This window comes from Schistocerca nitens, chromosome 7, assembly GCF_023898315.1.
Source record: "Schistocerca nitens isolate TAMUIC-IGC-003100 chromosome 7, iqSchNite1.1, whole genome shotgun sequence".
Classification (NCBI taxonomy): Eukaryota; Metazoa; Arthropoda; class Insecta; order Orthoptera; family Acrididae; genus Schistocerca; species Schistocerca nitens.
In genome coordinates this window covers 290,604,838-290,627,978 of record NC_064620.1, presented here as the reverse complement: position 1 = coordinate 290,627,978, position 23,141 = coordinate 290,604,838, and the positions used below count along the sequence as shown (strand labels likewise).

The window sequence follows — 23,141 nt, the reverse complement described above, 5'->3', positions numbered from 1 at the left end:
AGTAAAAAATAATGTTACCATTTTTCACCAAGAAGAATAAAGTAGATGAGCTCCTGGTTTGTTTAGATGACATTGAATCTGATTATGTAATAGATATACTGTGCCTGTCTGAGCATCACATTGTATCTGATATGGAAAAGGTAAATATCAGTGGTTATAAACTAGCTGCACATATAAGTAGAGAGAATAAGGTGAGAGGAGGAGTTGCCATATATGTCAAAAGTTGTCACTGTGTAAGAAGCTTAGATATAAGGAAGTTTTGTCTAGCGCAACATATAGAAGCATGTGCCTGTCAACTTAAACTGAAAGAGGGTTCTTTTATAATTGTAACGGTATATAGGTCCCCTTCAGGAAACTTTCATTTATTCCTGGAAAACTTGGATGCCTTGTTGTGCTATCTGTCAGACATGGGAAAGCAAATTAGTATTTGTGGGGACTTCAATGTTAAGTGAAAGAGTGTAATAGGAAGAATGACCTGTAAGTCTTGCTCGGTTCTTTCAATTTGACATCTGTCATTGATTTTCCTACTCAGGTAGTAAAGGACAGCAGCACATTGATAGATAACACTTTTATAGACCAAGGTAAGTTTAAAAACATAAATTCTTGTCCTTTTGAGAATGGCCTTTCTGATCATGGTGCTCAGCAAGTTACAGTGTATGACATAGCTTCATTCAGTAATTCAAAACTACCCTCCAAAGTTGTGCATTCAATACTGACTCAACAATTAGAAATTTCAGGGAAAATCTTCAGCAGTTAGACTGGGATGAGGTGTACAAGGAACCCAATGCTAATTTAAAATATAACTTATTTCATGATACACTTGCAAGAGAATTTGAATTTGAGCAGTTAGACTGGGATGAGGTGTACAAGTAATCCAATGCTAATTTAAAATATAACTTATTTCATGATACACTTGCAAGAGAATTTGAAGTTAAAACTAATTATAAGAAACCATGCAAAAAACCTTGGCTTACTTCAGAAATAAAAGTATATTGTAACCACAAAAGGGAGCGGTATCTAACAACAAGAAAGAGTAATGACCCAGAAACAGCCAAATATTATAAAAACTACTGTGCTACATTAAGAAATGTTATTAAAAAGTCCAGAAGCATGTGCATCATGTCTGAGATTAATACCTCTGATAACAAAATCAAAACAATTTGGAATATTATTGTAAGGGAGACAGGGCAACCAAGAGTACAGGATGATGGCATTACCATCAAAGCGATTGGAAACTTGACAAACAACAAGCCGGAAGTCGAAAACATTTTGAATAATCATTTTTTAAATGTGTAGCTGCTGTACACGAGCTGTGCCGGTGAATGCTGCAGGTCTGCTTTGACTGCCAGTCACAAGCCTAAGAGGATGAGCAGTAACGCATTTGACCATGTAGGGCCAGCACGCATTAGCACCATCTTGAAGGTATGGTGGAACCTCTTCATCATATCATGGCTAGCTGGAGGTGTGTATGTGGGAGCAGCCACATAGGTATAGGGTTTCCTGGATAAAGATGCCGTAAAATATTTGCCCTTTATGGTAGCGATATTGTGCAGTGTGCTGAACTTTGCAATCCAACCACCTAGAGTGAGCTTTGCAACTATAGCTGTCATGTTACCTTCAACTAAGATGAGCTCCCATGATCAGGTAATATGGTCCACTAAGGTTACCAGGTTATTGGCATGGAACCTCATGCCCAGTGCTTCAAGTGCCAGGACGAGGGCCAGTCGCCAAGTATTGCTGCAATACAACAGGGTGTGTCAAGTTCTCCGGCGAGCACGACAGCTGCGCGCATACAACTGCGGCAGAGAAGTGCTGCCAGCTTGCGGCCGGTGTTGTGAACTGCATGTCGCCAGCTGGCACGGCTGTCTATCTTTTTCAAGCCAGAGCTATGCCAGAGGCGGCGAGACGGCCGTGGCCGCCCCGATGCAGCGGAGAAGATGGCAATGACGATGGGCACAGACCAGCCCAGCTCAGCTGAGGGACAGTTCAGAAGTGGGGGACGAACGCCCAGTGGCAGAAGGATGGGATGGATCTCGCGCTCCCAAGAAGAACAGTGGTGTCGACTTCCGCACTGCAGTGGAAGAAGCCACAGTGGCTCTCAAAGCCATCATGATGGCCGCCTTCGCACCACCCTGGCTGCAGAGAAGGGCGGGGCCTTGAGGCAACAGCGTGTAGCCTTGTCCAAGGCCGGTGATAAGCTGTAGGGGTGCAAACTCCGGCAAACGCAACTGCTCTCACGAAGAAGAGCATTAGGGTGCCTGTCTCTGCGTCCGCCCCAGCAGCACCGCAGGAGGAGGGCGTCAAGAAGACATCAGTCGCCTCAGCAGCAACAGCAATGATGCCAAAACCCACTGGGTGACGAGCACAAAGGAAGGAGAAGACAAGAAAGCAGCGTACATTTTCCATGCGAGAGAGAACGGCCTGCAGTTCTGTGACGAATCTGCAGCACAGTACGCCAAGCGAGCAGAGCTGGTCAAGGAGCAGCTGCAGAAAAACTGTTCCACGCAATAAATAAGAGACGACCACCAACAGGGAGCTGCCGTCCTTCAACTTCAGCCTAATGATGCTGTGCGAAGTTGCTAACGACAAGGTGCAGCAGAGGGCTCAACGCAGCAGACTGTACTGTCGCACCAGACTCCTTTCACTGTATTGACCTATGGTTCTGACATGTTATCGATGCATGGTACCCATTACTAACAAAACCTACCTTGCATGACTAGTCGCAGGCAACAAGTAATCCGCTATTGCTCTTAGTACCTGACCCTGTTATCGCAGAAGTTTTTTTCCCTTGGCACTTGAATTGGCACTTTTTCTCCTCTGTCCTTCAAACCACTAGCCTTCGTTCAATTTCCGACCCAATCTATCTCCAGATGAGTGTGCATTAATGTTTAACCTTAAGCAGATGTATGCAAACAATGCAGTGCTCACATCCTATGAGATGTCACTTAGTGAACACTAACCTTTATGCAGAGACAGCAGTGGACTTTTTGTGTTGGCCAACATGCTGGCGTGGGCATGGAGGGGCTCCACCTCTTTATAAAAGAAAATGTAACAGAATCCACTGGAGCAGGAAAGGGGGCCCACAAGTTCCATATGTACACGCCCAAATCTGGCTGAAGGTATGATGAATGATCCTTGTGGACCGATGGTGAGGTGGCCAGTTTTACTCTGCTGACACCTGCTACACTGCTTTGCCCATGTGTGACAATCTCTATCAGTCCTGTCCTTGTTCCTCCATTAGCGTATCTAATTCCTTGTCCAACTCTTGTGCTTCTATGATGTGATCCCATCGTACTGCTATAATTTTGGTTCAATTTCTGGACAAATAATTGTCGACAGTGTTCTTTCTGCTCTCACTTGGTGGTCATCAGTGGTTAACCGGGAAATGAAGTCCACCTGTCTGGTTTCTCAGGGCGAGCCCTTGAGTGATCCTTTTTTGAATAGTGCTGTGGTTTGAGTGTGGTCTATGAAAACTGCGAATTCTGTGCTTTCCATACAGTCACAGAAATGCTTGACAGCCATGTAGATTTTTACAGTTCCCAATCTATTATGCTCAAGTTCTTTGGTTCTCTATTAATATTGAGGAGAGGAATGCCAAGGACTGCCATGTGCTGTCAATGTGCTGTTGTAAGATGGCGGCAACTGCCTCTTAGCTTTCATCTAACACAATGGTCATAGGCGTCTTTCTTTTGCAAATGACTCATTACTACCATCCATGTGGCATACTCCTTCACTGACTCAAATGCCACAGTTGCTTCCACATTTCAAGCACCCTCCTCATATCTGCTGTGATTTTTCCTTTAACCTGTCTGGTCAAGGTCAGTGGTGCTAGCAGATGCGCCACATGTGACAGGTGGCGACGGTAGTATTTAACCATTCCCCAAAATCTTCTAAATGCCGTGAATGTCCTTGGTCATGTTCCTTGCTGGGTCGCCCTAACTCGTTCTGGGAGTGGTAGGACACCTGACGTCGACATCTCAAACCCTAACAAGTTCACGCTACATTGCCCAAAAATGCACTTATGTTTATTCACCACAACCCATGCGTACTAGAGTCACTCAGAAAGTTGTAGAAGGTGCTAAGTATCCTGTGACAGAGAGCGAAAAAAAAAACAGGGATATCGTCCATATAACAGTATACCCCTCCATGCTGTGTAGTCCTTGGTGGGGGAAACCCTGTCATGTCTGGACAGGATGTTTTACACCATGTGGCAGATGCGAATACTCATGTCTACTGGAGCAAAGAAATTGTGTCTTCGCACATGCACAGTTGGCAATGCTAAAAGCTGTCGCACCCACCAATTCACCGTTCATGTCTTTTATGTGTGGAATGGGGAACCTGTAAGTGATGGTACTGCCATTCAGTAGCTGGTAATCTCGACTCAGTATCCATGACGAGACTCTTTTAGGCCCCATGTGTAAGGGGGGGGGGCCATTGGCTGTGTGAGGGATGCATATTTCCATCCTTAACCTATGTATCAGTGTCTGCTTCAGCTGCAGTCAACTTCTTAGGTGTGAGGTGATAAGGTCTTAAAGCTACTGTTTGTCCTGGTGCCATTTGGATAAAGTGCTGTGTTTTTGGTCTTCTTTCAAGTTCGTCGGTTGGTGGAGTGGTGAGGCTAGGGAATTCTTTCAGGATCCTTTGGAATTCGTTCTGTTGCAACATGCTTACAACAGCAGCTTGGGGCATTGGGACTCCTCAGATATCCACAAGTACATGGTAATGATATAGGTTGTCTGGACCAAATATTAAGTTCTTCCATGGCTGTTCCTTTACGCCAATATCAAGGTTCAGTTTCTTCTCGCCATGTGTTGGAATGTATGTGTTGTTAGCTGCTGTGATGTGGAATGAGGTGCCCTTACTGTTGTGTTGAAAAATTGTCCTTGGTAGAACCCTGACATCAGATCCTGCATCCACTAAAAACTTCAAATGGGACGTTTTATTCGTAATGAAGTGTTATTTTGATGTTGTTTATGACCAAGTGAAACGAATACGGAAGTGTCCAGCGGCTACAGCATTGCCCAATGTGTGGTGTCTTCGAAACTAAAGGTTTCAGAACCAGGTATGGCAGTAATGTAATTTCAGCACTTATGAATAATGTCTGCACCTGGAAGTAGATTGTTTTTGTAGGTTCTGGGACACTAGGACAATTTTATAAAAATAAAAAATCTCTCATGACTGTGTCACTCATGATTTTCTTATTTATCACAAAATTGTCCTAATCTCCCAGAAACTAGAAAAACAATCTACTATCCCTTTTACCTAATAATAATATAATATAATAAAATAATAACTATAATAAAAATCATTTATTTAACATACATTTCCCATACAGGAATGTAATGTCATTAAATAAATTAAAGAATTAACTATTATTTTAAAAACGATTCTTAAAAAAGACATTTTCACATCATTTTCTTAGCCCCAAAAATTGTCCTATTTTCGACTTTCGTGAAAAACGTGTTTTTTAAAATTATATTAACGAATAAGTATATACATTTATTTACTTTCTGCTTTAGCAGCAATAGGATTATTATGAGTTGTTGTTTGTAAATGTTTATTGAAGGAAGATTTATTTATAGTTTTACCACATTTACTAGTAACAAATAATTAAATTATGTTAATTAACAAAAGTAAATTTTAGTAAATTATAAATGGACAACAATAAGAAAATAAAAGATGAATTAGTTAACAACGGTAAATTGTGTTGTTTATATAAGTAAATTGTGTAAGTTAACAAAAGTAAATTTTAGTAAATTACAAATGATCAACAAAAAATAAAAAAAAATGAATTAGTTAAAAAAGTACATTATTTTAAAAATTTCGCATTGTGAATGTAAGTAAATTATATTAGAATGTATTAGTTAACAAAAGTTAATTTTATTAATAATGAAATGGACTACAAAAAATGGACAACACTACTATTTTTATGTGTATTAAATGGAGAACATAGAGCAAAAGAAATGTACTAAATGCTATATAGTTAAAGACATTACAGAATATGGAACAAAGTTAGATAAACCAAGATCAATTTGTAAAAAGTGTATAAATAATGATCAACTTAATAGATATTATTCAAACAAAAAAATTAATAACAATAACACATTGAACAGTACAAATGATGTAAAAAAGTGTACTAAATAGGAAACAGTAAAAAGTGTAACAGAATATGGAAAAAATTGGGTAAACCTAGATCAATTTGTAAAAAATGTTTAAATAATGATTGTATTAGCAGATATTCTATTAAAATGGCTACTATGCTGAATAGTATGGAAGAAATGCAGGACAGAAACAAACAAAATGAACAGAATTGTATGGACAACAAAGAACAAAATGAACAAATTTGTATGGACAACAACAGTTTAAAAATATGCAATTTATGTAATATTAAAAAGAATTTAGATTGTTTTGCAAAAAATCATGGAAAGATACTATCAACTTGTAAAGATTGTAAAAAATTAAGAAGGTCAGAAAATAAAAAAACTAAAATAGATTACCCAAATCTAGGTTTTTTTGTTGTGGTATAATTCCCAGTTGTCTACCAGAAAATGAACACTTTAATGTGAAAATGAAAACTTTAAGAAATTTATTGTTGAGATTTTAGAATATAATCAAACACATAAGCTTTTAAACATGTTGATGAAGATGATAAAAAATTATTAGAAAATCTTAGTCCATACAATTTGGATTATCTAATGTATATTAAAAAAACACTATATTCGTAAATAAATACATCTGTTTCCATAATTATGTAAATAAATACATGTTTCCTCAGTTAGGTAAATAAATAATTAATTTACTTAGTTATACACTCCTGGAAATGGAAAAAAGAACACATTGACACCGGTGTGTCAGACCCACCATACTTGCTCCGGACACTGCGAGAGGGCTGTACAAGCAATGATCACACGCACGGCACAGCGGACACACCAGGAACCGCGGTGTTGGCCGTCGAATGGCGCTAGCTGCGCAGCATTTGTGCACCGCCGCCGTCAGTGTCAGCCAGTTTGCCGTGGCATACGGAGCTCCATCGCAGTCTTTAACACTGGTAGCATGCCGCGACAGCGTGGACGTGAACCGTATGTGCAGTTGACGGACTTTGAGCGAGGGCGTATAGTGGGCATGCGGGAGGCCGGGTGGACGTACCGCCGAATTGCTCAACACGTGGGGCGTGAGGTCTCCACAGTACATCGATGTTGTCGCCAGTGGTCGGCGGAAGGTGCACGTGCCCGTCGACCTGGGACCGGACCGCAGCGACGCACGGATGCACGCCAAGACCGTAGGATCCTACGCAGTGCCGTAGGGGACCGCACCGCCACTTCCCAGCAAATTAGGGACACTGTTGCTCCTGGGGTATCGGCGAGGACCATTTGCAACCGTCTCCATGAAGCTGGGCTACGGTCCCGCACACCGTTAGGCCGTCTTCCGCTCACGCCCCAACATCGTGCAGCCCGCCTCCAGTGGTGTCGCGACAGGCGTGAATGGAGGGACGAATGGAGACGTGTCGTCTTCAGCGATGAGAGTCGCTTCTGCCTTGGTGCCAATGATGGTCGTATGCGTGTTTGGCGCCGTGCAGGTGAGCGCCACAATCAGGACTGCATACGACCGAGGCACACAGGGCCAACACCCGGCATCATGGTGTGGGGCGCGATCTCCTACACTGGCCGTACACCACTGGTGATCGTCGAGGGGACACTGAATAGTGCACGGTACATCCAAACCGTCATCGAACCCATCGTTCTACCATTCCTAGACCGGCAAGGGAACTTGCTGTTCCAACAGGACAATGCACGTCCGCATGTATCCCGTGCCACCCAACGTGCTCTAGAAGGTGTAAGTCAACTACCCTGGCCAGCAAGATCTCCGGATCTGTCCCCCATTGAGCATGTTTGGGACTGGATGAAGCGTCGTCTCACGCGGTCTGCACGTCCAGCACGAACGCTGGTCCAACTGAGGCGCCAGGTGGAAATGGCATGGCAAGCCGTTCCACAGGACTACACCCAGCATCTCTACGATCGTCTCCATGGGAGAATAGCAGCCTGCATTGCTGCGAAAGGTGGATATACACTGTACTAGTGCCGACATTGTGCATGCTCTGTTGCCTGTGTCTATGTGCCTGTGGTTCTGTCAGTGTGATCATGTGATGTATCTGACCCCAGGAATGTGTCAATAAAGTTTCCCCTTCCTGGGACAATGAATTCACGGTGTTCTTATTTCAATTTCCAGGAGTGTATATACAGATACATCTGTTTACTTAGTTATGTAAACAAATACATCTTTAGGAATAATTAATTTACTTAGTTATACAAACAAATATATCTGTTTCCTCAGTTACGAAAAACACAAAGATAATTGTATACAACAGCAATAAATTAAACACAGAAAATATACCAAATTCTTATTGGTTGATTACAGATATTTTATCAGTTCCAGACCTCATCTGTACAAGTCTGATGGCATTGTTCAAAAGAACAATGTGACTCTTGACGCTGCACAAAGGAGCAAGTCAAACATGTGCACATTAGATTTTACAAATAAGAAAGTGCCATATCATGTAGTTTCACCAACAGAGACAACCTGATCCGAGTTACTATAATATTTGTAAGTTGCAGATGCTAATTTATGGCATGAACTTCAAATCTGACAAGTCAGTTTACGATTTTTGTCGCACATGTTCCGATGGGAAACAGGTGTCACAGCCCCATAAAACACAAAGAGTAAAAACAACCATACCATTAGAACTTATTATTAGTGACCTAAATGGACCAATTGCTCGAAACTCATAAGATAATAAAATGTATGTTTTAACATTTATTGATGATTTTACTCATTTTGTTTGCACATACGTATTTTCTAGAAGCAAAATCATAAGTGCAAAAATTTTTCAAAATTTTCGAAACAATTCTACAGGTCATTTTAATTCGTCTTTATTGTGATAATTGCTGAGTATATCCTTCAAATGAACTGAAAATTTTCTTTGAAGATTTGGACTTTCGATTTGAGTTAACAATGAGATATACACAACTGTAGAATTGGGTTTCTGCATGTCTAAAGAGGACTATTTTGCATTGTGCGCTTCTCAAATAGAAACTTGACAAGAGTTTGCAGATAGAAACAGTTTTGGCTGCAATGTGTATAGCAAGTAGAAGTGCAACTACAGCCTTGGAAGGAAAAGTACCAGTGTGATTCTTGAGTTTCTCCCGGCGTATTTGATAAAATATCCACGGGTGTACTGCTGGTCTACAGTGTCCAACGGGCACAATATTTCGGCGATCATACATGTCGCCATCATCAGGTGAACTGACGGACTGAGCTGCTGTGAACGTACCGGCACAGAGATCCGGACGCTATGGCTGCTCAGGGGAACTGGGTTCGGTCGCGGCGGCGGCCGATTTAAATACACTTCACCCGCGGCGCGCTTCCACCGTCGTCCGCGCCCCGCGCCGCGGACACGCGGTGGAACAGATTGCGATGGCGTCTGAGATGACGTCGGTGTGATGGCTCTGTCCGTCGTGGTCGTCACAACTATACGTTTGCTAGATTTACTCTTGATTAACCCAATCCCTGGTTCCCAAGCCTTGCTAAGATTATAGCCACAGTCACGGTTTATGAGGTCGTCAATGGTGCGAATTTCGATGGCCTCTCTAACAATGCTGTCCCAGTATCTCGACGTCTGTACCAGAATCCTCGTGCGTTCATACTCCATAGCGTGATTTTCCGACAAACAATGTTCAGCGAGCGCCGAATTGCTCGGATACATCAGTCGAGTGTGCCTCTGGCGTTCACGGCATCGATCCTCGACGGTACGCATCGTCATACCAATATACGACTTGCCACATTGACACGGAATCTGGTACACGCCGGCCTTCCTCAAACCGAAGTCATCTTTGGCGCTCCCCACCAGTGCACGAGTTTTATTCGGAGGACAAAGCACAGTTCCGACCTGGTGTTTCTTCGAAATGAGGGCGATTTTCCCGGAGAGTGCGCCTGTATATGGAATAAACGCAGTGCCTACCTCCTCCCTCGTGGGCGGAGGGTATTTAATTCGGCCGCCGCCGCGACCGAACCCAGTTCCCCCTGAGCAGCCATAGCGTACGAATCTCCGTGCCGGTACATTCACAGGAGCTCAGTCCGTCAGTTCACCTGATGATGGCGACATGTATGATCGCCGAAATATTGTGCCCGTTGGACACTGTAGACCGGCAGTACACCCGTGGATATTTTGATTAAAAGTACCAGTGGTTATGTGGTATGGGAGAAACCCCAACTTGGGGTTGTATAGCCTTTTCCAAAATTTCAAAGGAACTTGTTGTTAGAAAGTTTGTTTCTCATTCACTTACATGCATTTTTATTAGCTGTTAACCAAATGGATACAGATTTTGTCGTCCAGAGCTGAAGAAATTCATTTCAGGAAAGGATGCAACTTCTGATGAAACGAAATTCAACTAGTGTGCAATGATATTCAGGAAAAGATGTAAACAGGGCAGAAGAATACAACACAGACGAATTCAGGGCAGAAGAATACAAGACAGATGAAACCAGAACATAAGAATGCAAGAGAGACGGTTACAAGAAAGAAGAAAAGAAGACAGATAATTCAAAAGAACTGGTCAAGATCCCTGAAAAGGTACAGACACTTCAATGAAGTAACAAGGCACGAAGGGTGCCTGTATGACTTGACGATTATGCAATACTAGCCTTGCATGCTGAATCATTTTTTGATGATGTTCCTAAATGCTACGAAAATATACAAGTGGGACATGATGAACATGAATGGAGGGAAGCAATCAATGAAAAATGATGTCATTGGAAATTAATGAGTCATGGGAATCCGGAGCAGAGACCAAGTGATAGCGAATGGGTGTTCAAAATTAAACGAAATCAAGATGGAGATATGAAAAGACAGATGGCAAGGGTTTTTAGTCAAACGATGTGCTGAGAGGAAGGGTTATGATTATGATGAAATGTACACTCCTGTTGCATATTTCGCATGTTGAGAACATTGGTGTCAATGATCATTGCAGAGGATATATTTATGTGCCAAATGGATGTCAAAAATACCTTTCTACATGGGGATGACACAGGTAGAAAGAAAAAAATCATTATAATAAAGAAGGACTTGTATGGACTGAAACAAGTTCCTCATACACCGAAAGCAACAACTAATAGTTTTGTCAAAATACTGGACTTAGATAGTCAAACATAGGCAGATTTTTGTATATTGGTAATTTGTAAAACAGTAGAGTGTATCTCATTTTATATGTAGATTTTATTATATTGTCTGCAAGTAACTATGATGAGGTCAACAGGATCAAAAACGATTTAGAAGATCGATTTTTCATTTGAGATATGTGTGAACGTTGATTTCGAAAGGTCAGACGACGAAAAGATTATGAGTCAACCTGTATACTTGCAATAACTGCTGGAAAATTTTGGCATGAACGATTGTTACCCAATTAAGACACCAATGGAGACCAAATCCACAATGGAAAGCAGACCAGAGATGAATAATGATCAAGATTACATAGGTGAATCGAAACCATTAGAGCAGTTGATAGTTATTTGACGTGTGCTGTGATTACAACACAAGATCTTAGTATAGCAGTATATTATTTCAGCAAACACTAAATCAAAGCAACGGAGAGGCACTGGAAGGGACTTAAAAGTACTCTTTATATATATTAGATGAATGTTCAGTTTTGGTTTGTGCTATGGAAGAGGAGAAGCAGAGTTAGTTCTCTGCTATGTAGATACAGGTTTTTGGCAGTTCTCTGCTATGTAGATACAGGTTTTTGGCAGTGGAGAAGATAGGAAGTCTACATATAAATCATTTTGAAAGTGCATGGAAACACGTCAAAGCTGTGTCTCCTTACCTTCAACTGAAGCTAAAAATGTAGCTTTGGTCACAGAAGCAGGTGAACTTCTATGACTATTTCAACTGGCAACTGACGTGGGACTCTAAGTCAACTGCCCAGTAAGGATTCTTGAAGACAACCAATCTTGTATTCATTTGCTAAAAAGATTCGAAGTATGAAACACGATGATATTAAATAGAATTTCGTCAAAGATAATGTGAGTAGAGAAATTATTGATGTGTGTTATATAAATACTAACAAGGGAACCTCCCCATCGCACCCCCCTCAGATTTAGTTATAAGTTGGCACAGTGGACAGGCCTTGAGAAACTGAACACAGATCAATCGAGAAAACAGGAAGAAGTTGTGTGGAACTATGAAAAAAATATGCAAAATATACAGACTGACCAGTCCATGCTTAAAATAGGCAATATTAAGCACAATAGCAGCTCAGTAACGGTGTGGTCCTGTGGTTAGCGTGAGCAGCTGTGAAATGAGAGGTCCTTGGTTCAAGTCTTCACTCGAGTGAAATTTTTAATTTTTTATTTTCAGGCAATTATCAAAGTTCAGGCACACACACACAATCAACTTCGCTCTCCAAATTTCCAGGACGTGTTCAGATTTGCTTGGACATATGCAGGATTTGACGGTGTACACACAGAAAAATTTGAAAACCTTAAAAACAGAGCACAGGGAAAACTGTGCGACTGTGAAACTGTTGAATTCATTTGTTGCAGTTTATGAGACAAACTCTTGTGATTTCATCACTTTTTTGGGAGTGATTATCACATCCACAAGAAAACCTAAATCGGGCAAGGTAGAAGAATCTTTTTACCCATTCACCAAGTTTACAAGTTAGGTGGGTCGACAATATATTCCTGTCATGTGTCGTATAGAATATATCAGACGTGTTTTCCTGTGGAGCAATCGGTTGACCTATGACCTTGCGATCAAATGTTTTTGGTTCCCATTGGAGAGGCACGTCCTTTCGTCTACTAATCGCACGGTTTTGCGGTGCGGTCGCAAAACATAGACATTAAACTTATTACAGTGAACAGAGGCGTCAATGAACGAATTGACAGATCATAACATTGCGAAAATAAAGAAAGTAAACTTTTCACTCGAGGGAAGACTTAAACCAAGGACCTCTCATGTCACAGCTGCTCACGCTAACCACGAGACCACGGCGCTCCTAAGGTCACACTATCCTTGATGTTGCATATCTTTGGCATGGACTACTCAGTTTGCATATTTTACTTATTTTTCTCATAGTTCCACACAACTTCTTCCTGTTTTCGCGATTGATCTGTGTTCAGTTTTTCAAGGCCTATCCACTGTGCCAACTTATAACTAAATCTGAGGGGGGTGCGATGGGGAGGTTCCCTTGTAAGGAACAACTGGCTGATTTGTTGGCTAACTCATTACCCAGTGAAAAATTTGAAAAGCTGCAAGGTTGTTTAAATGTTGGTGGGGTGGATAGAGTGTTCTTTGAATTGAAGAAGAGTGTTGAGGGTTGCATTTAAAATCTCTCAACTCAATTACTTTTTAGTATGTTCCTTTTCGTTTTTAATGGCAAGTCTCTATTGTTGTATGTTGTTGATAAGTTGTTGTCAAGTGTTGCAGTTTCTTGTGCTTACTCAAAAGTAAATAAAAGTTATCTGGAGTCCATCAAATAAATGTTCATTGTTACAAGCAAACGGATAATTTGTGTGCTTAATGCCTACAGCTATCTAAATTTATTTTATAGATATACCTACTAAGAGGTAATGCATTATAACAGGAACCATTATGTATTATCGATTAACAAGATTTAAAAAGATAACTGTATTTACCATATTTGTGCTTCTTTCTTCCCCTGTATTTACAAAACTTAGAAAAAAAAACACTGACAGCATGATTACGACATTAATTAACTGCTTGAAATAGAGTTAAGTGCTAAAATTGAAAAACAAGTTACATTACAATTTTTTCAGTTGCTCATAGCAGAAAACAATCAACAATCAATGTGTAACTTGTGTAAAGCGCGACAACTCCGTGGAGGATGGAGTCTCCTTAGTCAAATGTACAGGTCGAGATGCCACAGGGAACTGACACCTGACTGCCAGCTCTCCTTCGTTCTACTTAGGAACATGGGAAGTCCTCTCACAAGTATGTGCACTTGTGAAAGTGTTACGAATCTGCAGACAATTTGTATTTTAATTCTAATAGTTTAAAATACATTGTGTTGTTATGATGTGATTGAAATAATAATAACTGTGACATACAGATATGCATACATTAAAATAAGTCTGAACATTATGAGTTACCTGAATTTGCCGGCCCTCTGGAGCTCCCGCCCCCGTGTAGCACAAGCCTTGCACGCCCAGTCCCAGAAGCCCTGGGTACATTAAGTGGTGTATCGATACTGTCTACAAAATGTGTTGCGAATAGAGTTGGTAATAAAGAAGTAATAAATTAAATCATCATCCCTGATGCAGCAGATTTATTGCATGAAAGGAGAGGTTGCAGTAAGCGATAAACGTTTCCCCTTTATTATTTTGGGAGTGGCACTAGCGAGAAAAAGCTTCGTAAAGCTTTGAAATTACATGTGATTCACTAACTGCCCTCATTCCCAAATAATGGAAGAATAAAATGTTGGTAATTGCACGAGATGAGTTAGCCTCAAAACATATGCACAGATTTTAATTTTTATATCTTATTTTCATCCTTCAACGCAAAAGTTAAAAATTCACCCAATAATTACGTGAAATACTGGAACGAAATTTTTGCCACTGAAGTCGTTGGATAGGCAACTTAGAATTGGGAAAATGAATCATAAACCGGGATAGAAATTCAGTAATGTAAATTACAGCCCGGTCCACACGCAACGATCTGTCTGCACAGGCATTGGCGCAGATGTCTGTACAGGCAAAAGATCGCTGCAAATGTGGTGTGTTCACACGACATAAACCCCAATCTACTACTCGCCCGCCACCTGTCGGTGTAGAAAAGAAATATCCGTGGCAAGCGACTACGCTCCCCGTAAACGTCAAAAATTTAATTCAGTTATTTTGAAATATAGAAATGGAGGAAGTTCTGTTGAGGTCTGCGTTCGCTACTTGTGTTGCAAAAAACATTCAGACCAACCGCAGGAAACAGAGAAGGCGGTCAAAATGGTGTAGACAGTGGTTGCTAAGGCGAAAGCAGTTTTCTCACGTACATTTAGTGCGAGAGTTGCAGGGCGAACCTGTTTTGTTTTACATTACCTCGTGTTCCATTTCCTGGCACATTGACACTCCAATTTCATCTTCAGTTGTACTCCTGCTTCGTCTTGGCGTTTCTTGATCTCTAAGAAACCCAAGCAGATCAAAATACCATAACGTTGGCTGGTATACTTGATCTACTCTTACCCCAGATCTTCTAGATTTCTGAACTTTGGGTAACTCTTTTCGGTAAACAGTTCGCTGGCAGACTTAATTTACTTGACTTCCCTTCATGAACTCATCCTTCAGGACAGCGTAAGTAGCTTCACATGTGTTGGGTATTATTTTACTCAACGCTTGTTTCGATATTGCAATTGAAAATTCCAAATCCTTGTAGCTCCTTCCTGTTGCTAGGAATCTTAATGTTACCGCCAGCCGTTCATGAGGAGAAATTGCCCTTCTCATACGAGTATTTTTTCTCATAATACGAAGGGTTACAAGCTTTAAGAGATAATTATAAGTTTCGACATCCATCCGCAAATAATTTCGCCAGTTTGCAACGAATTTTTTTTTTATTACCGTTTCTCTGTTTGCCGAGGCGTCAACTGCCCGCAATTTTTCAATTAGAGCATTGTATGCTGCTGTCTTTTTGTCTCGGTCACTATATTCTTCACTTTTAATCTTCCACAAACATGGGTGGTTTCTATATATTTCAATGAATTCACTTACAAACTCTCGAGAACACTGACGAGTATCAGCCATTTTAATGCCCTATGCACACAAATACAAACACTAGACTGAGCAAACAGTTTTTCGCGCCAGATTTGCGGCGATCTCCTGTCCACACGCTCCAACTTGTCTGCGCAGATGTGGTTTGAACCCACAGATTTGAGAGGTTTCGCTCAAACCTCCAACTCCAACTTCCATGTTTGCACACACCTCAGTTTGGTGCAAATCTTCTGTCTACACGCAACGATCTATTTGCGCAGATGTAATGTGCGCAGACATTTGCGCAGACAGATCGTTGCGTGTGGACGGGCCTTACGTATGGCATAGATGATGTAAACAAAAGTATTAATGTATGCAAATATAATTTGCTAGATACTAGTTATTAGACGTATGTATAGGTTTAAGTGCTTGCATACAAATTTTACTTGATCCATGTTTTGTTCATACAATGTATGTCGTCTAAGGATTTTTAATACACAATATACATGTTTTTTTAATCTTAGCTCGCTCCTTTGTTTACGGTATTTTTACGGCCAGACTGTCCGTGATTGTGTTGGCTAAAGTGGGTGGCTAGTTGACAGGAGACGAACAACAAGCAGGCGGCAAAAAGCAACTGATGAAGATTGAGATGAGCGGAAGTTTTTTATCTGAGGTTCTCCTATCTGCAGGTATGTTTACAGTACACTGTGTTTAAGGGAACCAAAATCCTCAAATATAAAAGTGTTAAACGATCAAAAGCGGCATTAATAAAGGGGAGCTAAATTTATGCTTTAGAGAAAGTAAGTTGATGTCTCGCGTTAGTGTGGGGGTATAGTGTACACAAAGCTAGTGGTTAGAGACTTGACTACTATCTTATATGGGTTCTCTGAAATGTCCTTTAGTTTCAAATTTTATAACGAAAAGTACACGAAATAAGGCTCGAGTGTAGGCATCAGACTATGCTACAAATCAATCTTTTTCTGCAAACTTTATATCATGCTCATTCACTTCTTCAACTGTCAAGTAAACTATCACTTTCCCAAGTTTACTAGACGTCAGTCTACGCTACGTATGTCTGCCACTGCGATGTGCAATCAATAGTTTAGGAGGAGGGGGGTGTTTTGTAACACTAGTCGTCGGAGCAGGATATCAAAGCCGATTCAAAATGAGCTTTGAATTTAGACCAGCTTTGACGACTTTACAATCACGATAGTAGGTTGACGAAACAATTGACCCATTGCAAAATCACTACACTAATATAAATTTCCTAAATTACTATCACAGGTACAAAAAATGTACAGGACAGTAATAATTTTTATGTTAAAAGTAATTAAACATGTCAAAATAATGTGTAATGCAGAAAGTAAAAGCAAAATAATATAGAATTCATAAAACATGAAACTGGATGGCTAGACAATAGTAACACACAGATCAAAGGTGGTAGTAAAGTAATAGAAAATACTCATGAATTTGCAAATGTTGTAAATGATTAGTTCTGTGGCATTGTAGAGATGTTGCATCAAACTGCTCCTAAAACATCTGTAGTACACACAATTAATTACACTACAAATACAATGATATTTTCCACAATAGAGCTTTAAATCACTAGAACAGTAACGAAATTGAAAAACAAGAAGTCTGCAGGCATAGATGAGATTTCATTCTCTGTTCCGAATGTGTGTAGAGATGGCATAAAAACCCACTTAACAAATATACTAAATACATCCTTTTATTAAAAGTATTTTCCAGAGTACCAAAAGCACTCACATGTTGTGTCATTACTAAAGAAAAGCAATGAAGAGATTATAGAAAACTGCAGGATAGTTTCATTATTGTCAGCATTTTCAAAAATAAGTGAATCAGTTGTGGAATGTAGACAGATGATCTACATTAATAAACATGACCCTTTTAATGAAGCACGGCAGAATTTCAATATCAGCCGTTACAGAGTTCACAAAACTGATACTTGAAGCCCTTGACAAGGTAGACTGTTATAAGCATACTCTTAGACCTGCCCAAGGCTTCAGCATTTGAATACAAAAAACAGGGCCTACTAAGCTGTCTAGAAGTCCTAAGGGGAAGGGAAATAGCAGAAGAGTGGTTCCAGTCTTACCTGTGCAACAAAAAAGGTGTAAAAGAATGAGATGGTATGCATGTAAGCTGGCAATAAATTTTTAGCAAAACATTTATCAGACAAGGAACATACAAACATAGGAGTGCATCGGTGTAATTGAATCCAATTCTGTTTGTAGTATATATCAATGATTTTCTAGACAATATGAGATGTGGAGAAAAAATTTCGTTGCTGATAACAGCAGCATCATAGCCACTAATAAAACACCAGAATTCCTAATAAAGAAGGCAAAAAAATTCCCAGGGATATTTTCAGTTGGACAGTGTGCAACTAATTATTGTTTGGCTAAAGAAAACAGCGTACACTTCAACACAGAGGGAAAAAACAAGTATGTTTCATTAAACATATATGACTAATGTATAGATCGTGTTACAAGCACAAAGTTGTTAGGGATGCATATTGATAGTCAGTTAAAATGAAATAAAGGTGCAAAGATACTGACAAAAGGAATATCATGAGCAAACTGAGTATCTGTTCTCCACCAAGCGAGCACACATATCAAACTGTTTTGCATAGCAGGGAAAGCATTAGTAGCTATTTCTGTAACAGTTAAAATAAATAGTTGAGGAACAAGAGCCAATTTGGACTTGCATTTGCAAAAAAAAAAAAAAAAAAAAAAAACAAAAAAAAATAAAACGGCTTCTTCTGTCTGAGAATAAAATTTATAGGAAAATGCACCAGAATATGGAAAAGATTACTAAAATATTTATGTTTAAAAATAAAGCTAAAATGTACTTTATAAGTAATGCATTCTACACAACTAAAGATTACTTAGAGAGCTCAGAGTATGTGCTAATAATGAAAATGGACAACTACAACACTGTCACATTACAGTATGTTATCACAATGGGAAATACGGAAGCGTCTGGTCCCGCATGTCTGCTTTGACCCATGACATCACAAATATGGCGGAAACGACCATAAATCATGATTCCAATATGGCGCATATAAAGTCGTTACCTACACATTATGAGGACGAAAATATATTGAAAAACAAACACACACACTTTGCACAAAAAGCCTAATCACACTAACGGGACAAGTGCGGGAAATGTTTTTTTTTTTTGGGGGGGGGGGGAACTAAATATAAACAACTTTAGACACCCACCCCATACAAAACCACACAAAGTGACGAAAAAACCGATATCACACAATATCATCTGGAATCGTACACTTCCCTTGACCTATATAGCTCAACAGCAATTCCCGATCCCATAAATTTGGATTGAACACTTCCGTTGACCTGTGTAGTTCAAAAACATCTCCCGATACCAATACCAACATTCACAGCCACACATTTCAATAAAACACTTCCCTAGATCCCAACACACAACACATGCACTGAAAACAAAACAATAAAAACTTACCACAAAAAAGTTCCGGCACCACAAACTAGGTTGGCCACCACAATCCCACACAGCAACGCGCGCGCGCACACACACACACACACACACACACACACACACACACACACACACACACACACCAACGAAAAAGTAAACCAAAAGAAAGATCCGACCTCAAGCGCCCCCCCCCCCCCCAACCAACCCAACATCCCCCCTCACCCCAAAATAAAAAACCCCACAAACAAAAACCAAATGCAACATAAAAAAAAATCTCAATCACACACTACAACTCAACAAAAACTTCAACAAAATAGATCCTCCACAACTAAAACACAAACGAATATACTCCCCTCCCTCACAAACACTCTAACACGAAATAAACCACCCGCCCCACCCTGAGCCGCAGCCACCCACCCACCTACCCAAATCACCCTAACCAACCACTTTCAGCCTATACATTTTACTGACAGCCCTTAAGAAAACCCGTAAAACACAATAGCCCTCGACCAAGCGGGTTGGCGCAGTGGTTAGACACTGGACTCGCATTCGGGAGGACGACGGTTCAATCCCGCATCCGGCTATCCTGATTTAGGTTTTCCGTGATTTCCCTAAATCACTCCAGGCAAATGCTGGGATGGTTCCTCTGAAAGGGCACGGCCGACTTCCTTCCCAATCCTTCCCTAATCCGATGAGACCGATGACCACGCTGTCTGGTCTCCTTCCCCAAACCAACCAACCAACAATAGCCCTCAGGGACACTCTTCCGCCAACAGTACTCATCTAAATGAGACTGAAGGTTGGAAGAGCGCCACTTCCCTCTCCCGAGAACTGACTTAACAGCCCCCCCAAATCCCCTCTATTGTATTTGTACAAGCTCCTGTCTCATAATTTTTGAACTCTAAGCTATGGTTAACTACTAAATGATGGAATCCCCTCTCACCCAACCCCCTATACGAAGAAAATGCATCTGAAGCTACTGTGGACCCCGGTCCTATGTACTCCTCAATTAACCCCACTAATTCCGCCTTTGACCTCCCTTCCACAACCTTAAAAACACATTCAGAACACCCACCCACCCCCCGGAACAACAGCCCCCCACACCGAGAGACCAACTACAGACTTACCCCTCCCATACTTCCTTTTCCCAAACTGCGACTCGTCCACCTTCACAACAACCCCATGGTCCCCCAGCTTACCCCTGTATTTAATGAACTCGGAACACACTTCCCGGCAAAAAGAAAACCAATCAAGCACACTCCTCTCACTCACACCAGTCTCATGCGCGCAAAAACTGTGTGGGGATCTATAACAAAAGTAATAAGTCACCAGTACAATCTCGCGCATGCCCAACCTAGACTTCTAGAACCACGTACCGCGCTGTATGGAACGCCAAATGTCGTCTTTCTGCAGCGCCACATATGACCGTCCCTGGTCCTAGACACCGGAACTTTAACCAACTTCATTTCTTCGCCACAAATAGAGCATTTCATAACCTTGGCAATTAAACCGAAAAGCTGCAAAAACTTGATCAGTTCCAAAGGAGTGTTCCCCCATCATATTCCTGAGACGCACACTGTTAATTTTATCTGTCATATCCATTCCTGAACAAAAAACAACAACCGATTAATTTTACTAAAATTACCACACGACATACAGTGAACAACACTATATTAACCTTCACACAAAACTACAAAATTGTTAACTCACTGAAACGAATTCCACTAAAAACACAGCCGATGCCTGAACAGTTCTGGATAAGGAGCAAGAGAAAACTGAGCCCATTACACCACACAAACGAAAGTCCTGAACATACCACCAGAGGGCACAACAAACCACAACACGACGACACCTACAAACACGCCACACTCACAAACCAAACTCCACGCCATCGTGACGTTGCACACCACAACACCCTTACGTCACGGGTCAAAGCTGATGCGTGGGATCGGACACTTCTGTCGATCCTCACAATGTAATGCATTCACAAAGAAATGTGCCTAGATCTACAGTACATGATAGTAATGTCTTGCCATTCTCTTGAGGTCAACATCTCACTCATTGTAGAGGACACTGACTACTTTCCAGATGTACTGAAACTGGACATGAAATGTTTGTGTTCCTGGAGGCGCCAGTGGGTGTCCGTGGTAAACACTGAAAAGACCAATATTTTAGAATTGTGCAGGAGAATTTGTATTTTGAAGGAATAAGCTTTTCCATATGGCCCTCTACGGATTCACCCCTTCAGACTACAGGGTTTTCCTCTCTAGGCTTAACACTGTGCCAGACTTGTTTCTTATTGATTTTGTGAGGGGATTTCAATATAAACTTTCAGACTCAATCCCCAGAGACAAAAATGTTAACAGATTTACTTGACTCTTGTAAGCTGGCACAGACAACATACTTTCTAACTTGAGTTAAGGGAAACACCACCACGATCATAACCAACATCTTCGTATAAATGATGTATTAAAATATTTATTGTAAAGTTTAAGTTCAAGTTATCACTCAGTGTTCTTTTTCAGATCTTATTAATCGTGAGTTGTGAAAGGCCTTATTTTTTTTCCACAACTCATGATTATGTTATCATTTTTTATGTGACACATTGCAGCTGAGACTGGTACAATAAATATTTTAAATATCTTCATAGACTGTTTTCTGTTCGATTGAAACAGCATGAGAAAAAAATTAGAAAGGGTGTGTCAGATCATAATGCACAAGTAGTAAGACTGAAAAGAATCAAAGCAGAATCATATTCCAATATGTAAACAAGAAAAGATATTGCGATATGATTCGACTTGCAATTCAGACATTTACAGCTAATGTTGAAGGGCTAACTTAGCAAGAATTCTACATTACAAATGACTTGAATGACAAGTATAATACACTTCTTCAAACCTGTAACACTTTCTTTAAAAACTCTTTCCCACTAGGAAAAAAAGAAGCAAGCTTATTACACAGTACTAATAAGCAACTGATTTGGATAACTGATGTCATTAAAATACCAAGTAGGCTGAAACTGGAGCTATATCATAATATGGACATTTGGAGCTCATTAACAGAATCATACCACAGACAATACTGCAATGTGCTGAGAAGTGTCATCAGACAGTCTAAAAGTTCAGTGCATTACACCAAGAGAATATAAAGCTTTCAGAACAAAATTAAAACTGTATATACAATTGTGAAAGGTTATCAGGGCATAATGTTGGTGCTCAGTATATTACACTTCTCATGTGTGAGAATGAAACTATTAGTTGTGCACAATATTTAAAAATTACTTTTGTCATCAGCTGGCAAGTTAAATCAAAATTTTATTGGTACAGGTAAATACATGAAACTTCTGAAAGTTGGTGTTCCAAGACATCACATGCAAACAATCAAAGATGAACCTGAATCAATTATTACAGCATTAAAGAGTAAAAACTCCCATGGGTTTGACAAAGTTTTAAATAGGTTATAAAGATTAGAGCACCATACATTAATTCTGTAATGTGTCACCTATGCGTTGTGCCTCTTAGATGTGGTCTATTTCCTAACAGATTGAAATACTCATCAATGAAATCACTTTATTAAACACATGAAAGAAATGTTATAAACAATTTTGAAAGAGATGTCACAGAAGTTAGAGAGTTGTCACACATACTAATGCACATGAAAATAATACCAGACACCTAGTTTGGCTTCAGGGAGGGTGTTACCACTGTGAGAAACTACCAGGGCTAAATGATAGGTTGAGGATGGTAGGTATTTGCTTTTATATAACAAAAGCATTTGATTGTGTGGATCATACAATACTACTGCATATGTTAGAACATTATGGGAGAAGCTCAACAATAGTTCACTTCATCCTGGAAAGTAGGAAACAGATGATTGTCCTCCTATGTTAACAAATAAGGAAGAGATCAGAATATGATTGG

The 23,141-nt window shown here is 40.3% G+C and overlaps 1 protein-coding gene across 2 annotated transcripts in view; it reads left to right on the top strand.

Moving 5' to 3' along the window:
• The first annotated feature begins 16,250 nt into the window (after positions 1-16,250).
• LOC126194840 (centromere/kinetochore protein zw10 homolog) overlaps positions 16,251-23,141 on the top strand; it is a 205,187-nt gene continuing 198,296 nt past the window's right edge. Inside the window, exon 1 of one of the 2 annotated variants that reach the window (XM_049933176.1) lies at positions 16,251-16,433. In XM_049933176.1, the coding sequence (XP_049789133.1) occupies positions 16,382-16,433 (52 nt within the window). In that variant the 5' untranslated portion in view covers positions 16,251-16,381. The remainder of the gene's footprint in view (positions 16,434-23,141) is intronic. The other variant, XM_049933177.1, reaches the window with a different exon arrangement.